A 12,739-nucleotide genomic window follows, 5' to 3' on the forward strand; every position below is an offset into this window, starting at 1 on the left:
ATTTTCACGCAATGTTTCACTAGTTCAATGATATCTAACAGATCCCCCGTATAGCAATCACCTACGTCATCAAAATGTCTTTTGCAATTTTAACCTAAATACTACGACTAGATAACCTCTGTCTTCAAAAGAGAATATGTATATGCTATGCTATTTGTCCATGGTAAATTCAGGATTACATTGGTTACATTTGGGTGATATAGTTTGATCAATCACTAAATGAATATTATGGTTTCTATCTTATAGGCTAAAATTAATTGCTTGTTAAGGAATACTAACCAGGGCCAAAATTTGTCTCTTTTTTTGGTAGGATATTTCTCATCATACAACTTTTCAGTGTGATCAATTTCATCACCTGGGGGAATGATTATATTGGGTATTGGAGAAAAATCTTGAACGATGGTACAACTCTTTCCCCTCATTTTCACCGTTTTTTTCTTTTAACTTCAAGGAAGATGGATATGTTAATGAATTGAAGTTTGAATCCAAAATTTGTTTGGGAGATTTTTTTACCCTCAGTTTCATCCAACTGAAGCCATCCCTAGATTGGACAAAAAATTCCTTTTACAGAGTGAAAAGAAAAGGAAAATAACTGGATGACGAACTCGTATCAATTATGTTAATAGGTAAAATAACCTATAAGGAAATTCAAAAACATAGAAATAGTCGAGATGCAGATAAGGCATATGGCTATTAATACCTAAGTTGAGATTCATATGGCCATTTATCATTTAGTTCCAATATGTAGATTTGGTTTAGAGTTTGCTTTCTTGGATCTTGTCAAAAATCTGGTTTAGAGTTTGCTTTCTTGGATCTTGTCCAAAATCAGGAGATAACAGAATCAATAACATTTAAGTAGGATTAGAAAAATAAAGCCCTGTCTATCTACAGATATACACACATATTTGCCTCATGACCATATCGACGAATACGAGAAGCATCCTTAGTAAGTGAAGAAAGTGAAGAAAATTTGAGTAATGCAGAAGATGGGCGTTTACTTTGTTACTTGAAATCCCAACTTAAAAATACAGAACTTGCCTTATCTGTTCCACAGCTCAACACAACTCTATATATTGAATTGACATGCCAATGTACTAAATCTGAATTTTATAACTCATGGAAACATCGATTATAATGCATCCAAAAACATATTCAAATTTCCACCTCCCCTGTTTAAAAGCTATAAATCTAAGAGTTTTTTGTTCTTTAATTGAGATCCATTTTCTCCTTATCATGACATTTATTTTATCGCCCAGTTTTCGTATATGGCATAACACTGATGAACAAAGAAAATTTTATTTCACACAGTCGGATCCTAGTGATTACAATGTCAACGATGGCCTATGCTGCTTCCCTGGCTGGAATCATACTGATGTACATTTGGTATGCTCCAAAAGCATCATGCGTTCTGAACATATTTTTCATCACATGGACACTACTTCTTCTTCAAGTAATGACTAGCATCTCCCTACATTCAAAAGTAAGTTCCAATGACATAATTCACATGTATTTATTAGTAAGTTGGTGATTCCTTATCACAAGTTCGTTTAGTTGAAGAGTTGTATTTGCTCCTCAGTGTAATTCTTAAATGATAAATTGCTAATATAGGAGAATTGTTTTGCTTTCCAAAATGTAGGTTAATGCAGGCCTTATGACATCAGGACTTATGGGGCTTTATGTTGTATTCCTTTGCTGGTCTGCTGTCAGGAGGTAACTACATTATATAATAGTCTTTTTCTATTTATATTTTTATCAACGTCAAAACTTTCAAAGCCACTATAATTGAACTATTTTATCTGGTATATTCTAAAATACTTATATCACCCATTGGACCACAGATACCCCCATATGTTAACCACTCTAGCCTCTAGGTATGAGGAAGATTTTATATTACTAGGTAGTTTAGTTTCCATAGGCTAATTACTCTAGGTATGAAGCTTATATCACATGAAGTAGATAAGCTGCTTCTGTTTTCCATTCATATTGCCCCCTATGTTTACAAGTGAACCAGCAACGGAGATATGTAATACAAGGCCACAGACAACAGGGAGAGGAGACTGGATGACAATTGTTGTAAGGTTTCAACCCTCTATACCACTTGCTATTTTTTATCTCATGTTTCAGTATACATTCTTATTGGTATATGAATATATATAATGTGCATGAAATATGTGATAAATCGAACTATGCATTAATATCACGAATTTATTGAATGAACATAGTTTTGTACACTTTCATTCTCTGACGACATCTGGATCTTCTGCTGTTTGACATCTGGCACAAATTTTCCTCTTTCCGCTTGACATTTGTTTCCCACATGCATCATTATTCCGGGTTTCTCATCAACTTGGGTTAGTTATGGCTGTAACCACCTTACCCTTAACCGCATTCTCGCCTCATTTGCCTTCTGTGTGCCTGGAGGAGCTCTGCTCACGACCGACGACATTGATGATTTGTGGCAGCAATCGCCTGCAAGTACTTGAATCATTCTAACATTAACCTGTTGCTCTGTTTTAGTTTTTTGCTGCTTGAAAGAGAAAAACTCGTCGCTCTGTTTTCTTTATTTGCTGTTTGACAGTTTGTTCGTAAAGAATCTGCAGGTAATAACCAAGGGGCGGGGAATTAGGATGGTTCGTGTCCTCAGTTATTTCTATCACGTTCGGGAACCAGAATCAGACGAAGAAGTCACATGGTTCAAAAATTGGTGTGATGAGGTTTTGGGAAACTATCTGAGAAAGTTGATCGACCCTAAACCATATCATGTCAGGAAGTTACAACTTGTTGCAACTGAAGATCGTCATTTAGAAAGCATACTGAGGAGGGTAGAGTCACCAAACTTGACATGGCTACGCTGGAACAACTGTCCCTTCTCTTGCCTGCCTCCTTGGATTCCGATGAAGAATAAGGGTTTTAGAAGTGGTATGAACCAAATTGAAAAAATTGTGGCAAGAAAAATCTCAGGTTAGGGCTAAAGACAATTTTGTATTTATTCTCTTTTTTTACTTTGCCACCCTAATTTATGGTAGATTGTTGCTGCAATTGCTATACTAGCACAGGCTCTCGAATGCATTTGAAGGGTTTTGTAGATAAAGGCTAACATCTCTGTATTTTTCTTACTGTTGAAAGATGAATATTGTGTGGTAGGCACCTCTGAAGTTGCAGGAGCTACATGTTTATGCTCCTCTTTCAATGTTCCCAAAGTCCATTGGATGGATGAAGCACATCGAAAAGATTGTGGTGACTTGTATGTCAGATTTGATTCATCTCAAAACTTTACCAGAGGAATTCTGTCATTTGTCCTCACTGCAATACTTGCACCTAAGATGCCCAGATATGAAGTCGCTGCTTGATTCTTTTGGGTCGCACCTTAATCTCTCTCGCTGTCGGAGTTTGCATGGGCTTCCAAATTCCTTCGGGAATTTAATTTGACTTAAATATCTGAATTTGGAATATTGCTCTGATTTGACCTTGTTGGAGGAAACATTTGCAAATATTGGGAGGCTTGAATATCTAATCCTTTCAGACTGCAAGAGTGTGGAAGTGTTGCCTCGCCAAGTTGCACATCAACTGTCCCTGGAAATATTAATCCTGTCAGAGACAAATTTAAAAGAATTGCCTGTGGATATTGGAAACCTAAGCAGTTTGGAAGAATTTTCTTTGGGAAATGCTTTGTTGGAAATGCTGCCCTGTTCTCTTGGTCACCTGAGCAGCTTGAAGAAGTTGTGGGTTTGTGATTGCCCAGAATTGAATCTTTGCCCTCATATGGCACGAAATGTCTACGGGTTCATCTTCCTCTCGACAAATTTGTTAGCCTGGATGGTTCGGGATTATGGTAACAATGCATTAGCAAAGCTCGAGCATAAGTATCAAAAGTTCTGTTGTTGTTTCTTTCGCTTCAATTATGAATTTCGAATGAAATTTAGCTTTTGCAAATAAAGGATGGGGTGTGTACCTTGATTGCACATTCGTTTAATGCTTTAATTCTGTCCATAACTAGCTTTTCGGATAGTTAAACTCGAAACTACAAATTTCAAATCCTATAAATATACCTGTTTGGTGTTACTGTAAACCTAGATTGGGTTTTACATTTTTTTGGTTGGCCCCAGCTCAATGTTAGAAAGAAGGATTTGAGCTATTGTATGAAGCTGCCACCATTATTATGTGAGACTCCGGTAGGCCTGAACCCCTTAAGGGACAGTTTTTATCACTACAGCTAGCTACCTCAAACCCTTCTCCATAAGATTTGAACCTGAGACCAGATGGGACTAAACTCCAAATAAACCAACTGATGTACAACTCATGGGTTTAAATTGGGTTTTCTAACTTGAATTCAAATTTCTCCCTGTGACCAAAATTGGGATCACAAACCTAGACCAAAATTGAGGATCACAAAGATACGAATGACCATGTAAGCAGCTATGGCGCAGTGTGCATGATTATGGTATGCTGAAAAATATGACTGATTTCAAAATCTTGAAAGTTAAAATAGAAACATTATTTCATGCACTACCAGTTCTCAACGAAATAAGAGACTTAGTTCAAACCTTGAGACTCACTTTACAACCCTCTACCACTATGGAAAACAACAAACTTTAGACCCTATAGGCTGCTAATAAGATGGAAGACCTGCTGACCCAAGGATACTGATGACCCTTCACTGCACTTCGGGACATTTCACATGATTTTACAACTTTTAACTTTACTTAAATTCTCATAAAATCGTGAATTTTTCAAATAGCTCTTTAACTTATCTGCATCCATTTAGATTATTATTCTTTTGATGTACATGTAATTACATTTGGCTTTGGTAGTAAGTAGATATGATTAATACAATAGTAATTTTTATGATGCATATGGATTTCATTTAAAATTTTGCAAGGATTTGAACTTATTTGTATGATGCATTTGAATTTGATTAGTCTCCGTCTTAGACATGTGGGAACAATCCTTATTGTTAAAGATATGTATGATGCATGTGGATTTCATTTAAAATTTTGAAAGGATTTGAATTTATTTTGTATGATGCATGTGAATTTGATTAGTCTCCGTCTTAGACATGTGGGAACAATCCTTATTGTTAAAGATATGTATGATGCATGTGGATTTCATTTAAAATTTTGAAAGGAATTGAATTTATTTGTATGATGCATGCGAATTTGATTAGTTTTCGTCTTAGACATGTGGAAACAATCTTTATTGTTATTCTTAATCCATATTTATAATTTAAATATTTAATTAAATTTGCATAACATATCACATATTTTTTCTTCTATACTACTATTTCCTATGCTCATATGGGAACAATCCTTATTGTTATTCTTAATTTATATTTAGAGGGACAATCGTTATTTTTATTCTTAATTCATATTTATAATTTAAATATTTAATTAAATTTGTTTAACATATTACATCTTTTTTCTTCTATGCTACTATTTCCTAATCCTTACGGCATTTCCTTCGCAAGTACAAATGCTAGTTTTATATTCAGCTGCCTCTTATCATATGCCTCTGCCCACGCCAACAGAGACGTATTCAAAGCCGTAGTTCTTACGACTTGTTCACTCCCTTGTTTCGACCTCTTCAAAAGTCAAATAAATCGGATACGCCAACCACAATTAACGGCTGCGCATATGCACTCCACTGATCTCATCAGATCCGGTCCACGCCAATACCATCATAACAGCTGTTCGCCATTATTCTAGAAGTTGACTTAGTGAACTTTTGTGAATATCCACCACTAATTGGCTTGCCTGCGGATAGCATTCTCCATCTATAAATTATTTGCCCAACCTTGGAAAGATTCACAAGAAGGCGAATAATATTACAGAGCCTTTTATTCACTATACTTATTGGGAAATGGGAAAGATGGAAGCGTGATAATATGGCGTTGCTGTTTTATGGCATTATTCTTACTTGGACTGCTCCAACTTAATGTAATTTCAGTTTCAGCTGCCCTTTCGAAATCTGATCCGTTCATTTACGGGCTCTGCAACGTAAACAAATACAGCAATGGCAGTGCGTATGAAAGGAACGTGAACGCCGTATTGGAGTACCTGGTGAGGGCCGCTGCCCCACGAGGCGGATTCGCAACATATTCTTATGTAGGAGTCAACGGCTTTCTACAATGCCGGCCCGACATCTCTCAGCAGGACTGCCAAAAGTGTTCCGCTAAAGCCTCATAGATGGCTTATCAAGACTGCCCTAATGCCATTGGAGCTCGGATTCAGCTGGAATTCTGCTTCATTCGTTATGAGAATTATACTTTCGCCTCTGTTCTCGATACCGTTGAGGCCGCTGCTCTTGAGAATGTGAAGAGCAACGGTGATATTGAAGGCTTCAATCAGATTCTAGGGAATCTTATGAAGACTCTTTCTGGCAAAGCTCCCTTAACAGTCAATAGATTCGCCACCGGATCGTTGGCGGTGAATTCTTCTGTGACCATTTATGGATTGGAAATGTGCTTAAGGAGTCTTTCAGGACCTGACTGTGGTGTTTGTTTGAAAGAAGCGATTACGGCCATGAATCAGTGTTGCTCTTCACAGGTTGGGGCTCAAATGTATCTGGGAAGTTGCGCAGTGCGCTTCGAGATATATCCAGTTTATAACTACCCTACCTATCAGCCATGAGAGAGAAGCAACCTCAGCTCACGTACTGTTTTGTTTCAAATAAATAAAGGCCTGCAATCCACGTAAGGATAAACCCTGCTATATGGCTGAACTTAACTCTTCTTCATTATCGTTTCTCTTGTTTGTACGCCTCTACTGAATATATTTTCGGATTTAGTAGAGTATATTTTCCATTATAGTAAATAATGGATACATATGAGGCATATTGCAAGATATAAGTAAAGAGAATCTTCGCCCTGAGTAATAGAGTATTAGATTTTTGTTGTTGTCTACTACAGTGTACACATAGTGACTTACCAAAGCTTTATATAGTGCATAAGCTGTAATCAAGAAGCACGGAAAATCTGAGAGAAGTTCCGGAAATCAGAGAACCACAGATGAATTGCACCGCATGACCCAATAAATACTCGTTCCTTGGCATTGGCCCGTGGGGGCTCGGGTGTGAAATCAACTGTCTCTATATAGCCCATGTTGCGATTAGAAAAAAAAGAAGTATTTATGGGTAACGAAAGAGAATTTTAGATAAAGACATCTTTTGATTTAGTTGTAAGAGAATTTTAAATGAAAGCATCTTTTGATTTAGTTGTAAGAGAATTTTAGATAAAAGCATCTTTTGATTCACTTAGAGATTCATAAAATTATCCATATATGCAAGAGCATACCTTCAGCGGTAAACTGATCTAGCGGTAAAGTACAATAACTCGTGCTTTGAATCCTAACTGTTAGGGCTTTCATTCCGTAACCATTTTCGAACGCCTGTGACCTTTCTTATAGATATTGATTTATATGCTCCCACACAGTGTGACCTCTCTTATAGATATTGATTTATATACTTCTACATAGTGTCCTCAGTCTTGGAGCACCTTGATTTTCCTAGTTTAAGTACCAGTTCCACATCCAGTAGCAAAGACAAGCAGATCCAGTTGAATAAGCAGTTGATTAAGCCATTGACGCCATTGATGCAGTGGCTGTAGGATAGGAGGGGTCGCATGCCCGGGATGTTGTCCGCCTGGCTTGCCCATGACCTTCCTGCCGGTGAGAGCGGATCGAGAGCTTGTTCAATAACTAATTGCAGAGCTAGTTTCAGTTGGACCCGTTCCATCTATATTATCTAGTTTCAGTCATTTCATTTGAACCGCCATCAACATTTGACCCAGAACTAGTTTTTTTTACCCAGTAGATACACCTAGCCAGTAGCAGCAATACCAGGAAGATAAATTTGCAACGTCTAAATGGAAAGATAAATCTTCAGCAGCTGAAAACTGATCCAACGTGTAAATGGGAAGATACATGCAAGATAATACCTTCAGTTTGCAGCAGCAACGCCATACCTTTAGTTTGCAGCAAAGTTTAAATGGGAAACCACTTCTAAATGTGAAACTAGATAGACTTCCATCTATACAAGAAGAAGAAATATCATCGTATCATTGCAGGCTGAAGGGATTATGATTTAGAGTTTCGGGCAATTCTAGTCAACAATGTCTAAATCATAATCCAAGTGATGCCAGTGCCAACAAGCTGAAAGGGTTTATGGATTATGATTTGATCAGAAAGAATAAGAATTATAATTTTTCACTTATTAAGTATATTAAATTTATTCGAAAATTTTATTTTAATTTAAAAATACAATTTCAATAATAAAGAAAACATTTTTCAAACTAATTAATATTATTACAAATTTATTAATTATTACAAATTTACTAAAAGAATCATAAAAAATAAAATTATAAAAAACAAAATGATATAGATAGATAGATATAACGAACTGAAAAATACAAAATTATAAGCAAACTTATATTTATAAAAATGTGTTGGTCACATAGTGGTAGATGTAATATATATTTTAGTAAGTAATTAAAAAAATTATAAAAAATAGAATTATAAAAAACAAAATTAGATAGATAGATAGATATAACCAATTAAAAAAAACAAAATTATAAGCAAATTTATATTTATAAAAATGTGTTGGTCACGGAGTGGTAGATGTGGTAGATGTAATATATATTTTAGTAAGTAATTTATTTAAAAGAAAAAATATTTAAAAATAGAAAAAAGAATATAAGATAAAATTATAAAATTTTAATAATTATTTTGAGTAGTAGAAAAGATTGCATTTGTTCAATGATTTTAAATAGAAATAAAATTTATAGTTATATAATGATTGATAAATGTTCATATATATTAATTTATATATAAAATAAAAAATACTTCATGATATATCTCATATTACTAATAAAAAATAATTAAATTATAATTTTATTTTAAATTATAATTTATTAGTAAAAAGATATATATATATATATATATATATATATATATATATAACTATCCAAATGAACTAATTTATTATAAAAAACACTTTTTCTTTTAGTTACAATATTATGCTTTATGTCATGGCTTATGAATACTATAAATGGAAAAAAATTATTATACATATGGTTATTTAATTTATGTAATTGTACTAGTAATAATAATAATTTTTTTTGTTAGTCCCTTATAATATTCACCTTTTAATTTAGCAATTTATTATATTATAATTGCCTATGATGTGTAACGAATGTGATTTTTCTGCACAAAGTTTTCAAGAGAGCTAAAATAATATTATTGTGTTTTTCCATATGAAAGGACATTTAATTTATGTAATTGTACTAGTAATAATAATATTTTTTTTTGTTAGTCCTTTATAATATTCACCTTTTAACTTAGCAATTTATTATATTATAATTGCCTATGATGTGTAACCAATGTGATTTTTCTTCACAAAGTTTTCAAGAGAGCTAAAATAATATTATTGTGTTTTTCCATATGAAAGGATTTGAATGTTTACCAATCTAGATCCAATTCTTCTTTCTAGTGCAAAGAGAGAGATCAAATAGGTGCAAATATTTCCTCAAGTTCCAATTTCCAAAACACCTTTTAATGATTGATTCATATAAGTTCATGAGATTGATATATATGTCAAAAAAGGTATTGGTTGTGGTTAGTTATTTGGTGAAATTTTTTCAAATTTTTGATTGAGATTTTATTAAAAATTGTATTTTTATTATAGATGCAAAATTTGATTATCTTTTTTTTCAAAGTAAGAAAATTTTATAATCTTAATGTACAATTACATTATCATGTGCAAATTACATTATTTTATGTACAATTACAACACTTTTAAGGTAATGTTATCATCTCTAGTTGTTTCTCATTTCACAACATTACAACCACTCCCCACATGCTACAATTTGCTAGCAAACAATTTCTCATAAAGCATTTCTCAAAAGGTGAGATTTTGTAAAATAATGATTGACGATTATATCTATCAACACCATCATTTAATGTATGTTTACTCAGAGTAGAAAAGTGACTTTATTATTCACACAATATAATTTTATACACAAAATTAAGAATGCAAATGTTATGAACCATTAGTCTAACTCATTTAGATTCATCAGAGGTATTTCCCCTTATTTTTCTAACGTGATTTACTGCAAACATTAATTCTTATCACTAACTATGTTATCTCAGCTTCTACAACCCTAAATAATCATTTCTTGACAATTTGTTCTTGAGCCTGCAAGTGCATGTGATGGTTAGCACATTGAGAGAATAACTTCCATATTAAATATCGAGTTTTGTTATCTACTATACATCCTAGTATTTCTTTTGCAACACTAACTTGAGGTTTCCGATTGAAGAATGTTTCAATTGATCTATATCACCAAATTCCAATTCGAAAGCCAATAAGGATTCTAGTGCTTAGCCTTAGTATAAGTAAATTGAGCATATGTATTTCTCATTATTATTTTATTAGAATATTATTATTGATTTTGAGAGTTACGAATCCTTTTGAATTTTTATTTTCATAGAGTATTTGAGATCATTTCTCCCATGATTTCTAGTATTCTGCTTAGATGTTAGCTTTTGGGATCTAGTGAAAATTTCTATCCTAAAAATTTTGAGTTAGTTTTTTTTTTTTTTAACCTAGTGTTTGGATTAATAAAACCTATCTATAATTTTTTTTATTTGCGTGTTGGAGTTAAACTATTTGCATGAGCAACTAAATCCACATCACTAGAATCAATGCATTTTTTTAATGTGGTTTTGTGTTTGGTAACTTTCTATGTAAATTTTAATTAGGTTTTGTTTAAGGAAGGAATCTTGTGATAAATCTCTATACGATATTGAAGTTGCATTATTTCGGTGTGTGAAATTGTTCATAATCAATGCTATGGTTTTCTAGTCTAGAATTTTGTAAATATGGTGGAGGGTCTCCTTTATGGGTTTCTAGTATTATGATTTCTATTATAATGGACTACACAGAAATGATCCTCTAGCAGAGGTTTTTGCGGAAGCGCCTATAAAAATAGCCCAAAAATCTGTTTGTAGCGAAGGTCACTAACAAAGGTGGCAGGCAAATGTTTTAGCAAATGTTTTCTAACTATGCGTCTATAGTATACAAACACACTAGTGCTTTACTATACATATAAACACTACCTAGTAGAACATGGTGCATCGTGGAAAATTTATTTACAAAGAAAAAGAAAAAAAATGGTGCACTAAATAAAAAAGCGCACCAATGCATATTCTACATGACAGCACCAGAAAAGGGTTAAATTTACAAAAATGTCAGTTGTAAAATTCATTTTGCCCTGTCTAGTGATAGACCAGTATGTTAACGCCCCAGTGTGTACACAGTATAGCGCACCAAACCGTTATTTAAAACAACAGTGTGCCACTTATATATAATGCACCAGCGCTTACACTACTCGATAGCACCAGACAAAGGTTAAATTTAAAAAATTTCAGGCCTAAAATTATTTTCACCATATCGGTGTTATATATACTAGAAGCACCAGTGTTGTTCTTGAATTCAAATGCGCTAGTGTTACTTAAAAAGTGCACCACTACAGGGTTTTTATTTTTTAAAAAATATAGTGCTATATTCCCACGAAGAACTGATGTTCAGGTATTAAAACACCCCATTCTGTTGTAGAAAGAGCACCACTAGGGGGTTTTAATTTTTTAAAAATGAGGTGCTATATTCCCACGAAGCATCGGTGTGGTTCATGTATTAAAATGCCCCGGTGCATCTTAACAAGAGCACCGCTATAGAGTTCTTAATTACAAAAAAAAAAGGTGCTCTTGGAGATAGTATGCACTAGTGTTGTTATAATAACACACTAAAACAAGGTTAAATAAATAAATAAATAAAACTACCGATCATAAATTTCATTTTTACCATTTGCAGTGTTGTAAAGCTCTAAAGCACTGCCACCACTCTTGTCTCACTCAAGCACCCTATCGTCGGTGATTTTCTTGCTCATCATCCTTCCATACCATGCTTAGTGCATGGCTTTCCAATCTTCTCAAATGGTGGTGAAATTTGTTTTTCTCATTTATGTATCAACTATGCCTCCCTAATGACCAAATGTTTGGGTAATGTTTATGTTTCTCTCTAGTTTATTTTTTTAGTGGATTAAAATTTCAAAATAGGTCCAACAGACCATTATTTTGGAATTTGTTTTTCCTACGTGGTGTGTTCGACAGGTTTGGCTTGCACTCATAGCAATGCACCTTGTAAATTTATAGGGTGCACCACAATTCAGTGCATGAACCTAACACATGGTGGTGTTGTTGGTGTGTCTCGTAAATTACAACATATCAAGAAGACCTATAAATTGTACATTGATGCATACATTTTTAGCATACTCCTAGTGCCTTTATGTTTACCAAACAGTCCATACACATAATATTAAAATAATATATCTTGGCGTGTTCGGTAACCTGAACATTCTATACCGTGACAAAACGGTTATAGGTATGCACCAATGCATAAGTTTGTCTTGATGCACCACTGTGAAAATGTATGTATATGAATCAAAAGTGGTGTGTCATATGCATGAACACACTATTGTCAGTGTTGTTCTGTTTGATAGCGCACTAGAGCCGGTGCATTACTGTTTTTGGAGCGCACCAGGATGATTTGTTTTTTCATTTTAATTGAAAGTTATGTGTCCATATTTATAAATATGTTTATGATTTAATAGAAAAATTATACGGATTATGTATGGGGGTGAATCATGATTAAGGTTTGATGGGTTCCTTAAGGATGGAATTCATCATGA

At 33.8% G+C, this 12,739-nt stretch overlaps 1 protein-coding gene and 1 long non-coding RNA gene across 2 annotated transcripts; both read left to right on the forward strand.

Annotated features, from left to right (window-relative positions):
• The first annotated feature begins 1,344 nt into the window (after positions 1-1,344).
• Positions 1,345-2,073, forward strand: LOC149264414 (uncharacterized). Its single transcript, XR_016250074.1, has 3 exons — positions 1,345-1,480; positions 1,637-1,710; positions 2,004-2,073. It is a non-coding gene; the product is annotated as an uncharacterized LOC149264414 (long non-coding RNA).
• A 4,109-nt stretch (positions 2,074-6,182) lies between these two features.
• Positions 6,183-6,626, forward strand: LOC149264415 (antimicrobial ginkbilobin-2-like protein). The gene has a single exon (XM_089398869.1). It carries the CDS (start codon positions 6,183-6,185, stop codon positions 6,624-6,626), a length of 444 nt encoding a protein of 147 aa, XP_089254995.1.
• Positions 6,627-12,739: the final 6,113 nt, after the last annotated feature.

Source organism: Pinus tabuliformis, chromosome 6, assembly GCF_031772625.1.
Source record: "Pinus tabuliformis cultivar Carrire ecotype Pingquan chromosome 6, CPIR1, whole genome shotgun sequence".
NCBI classification, from domain to species: Eukaryota; Viridiplantae; Streptophyta; class Pinopsida; order Pinales; family Pinaceae; genus Pinus; species Pinus tabuliformis.

Coding starts and splice junctions, on each gene's coding strand:
- LOC149264415 (XM_089398869.1), top strand. CDS start 6,183: ATGGCTTATCAAGACTGCCCTAATGCCATTGGAGCTCGGATTCAGCTG.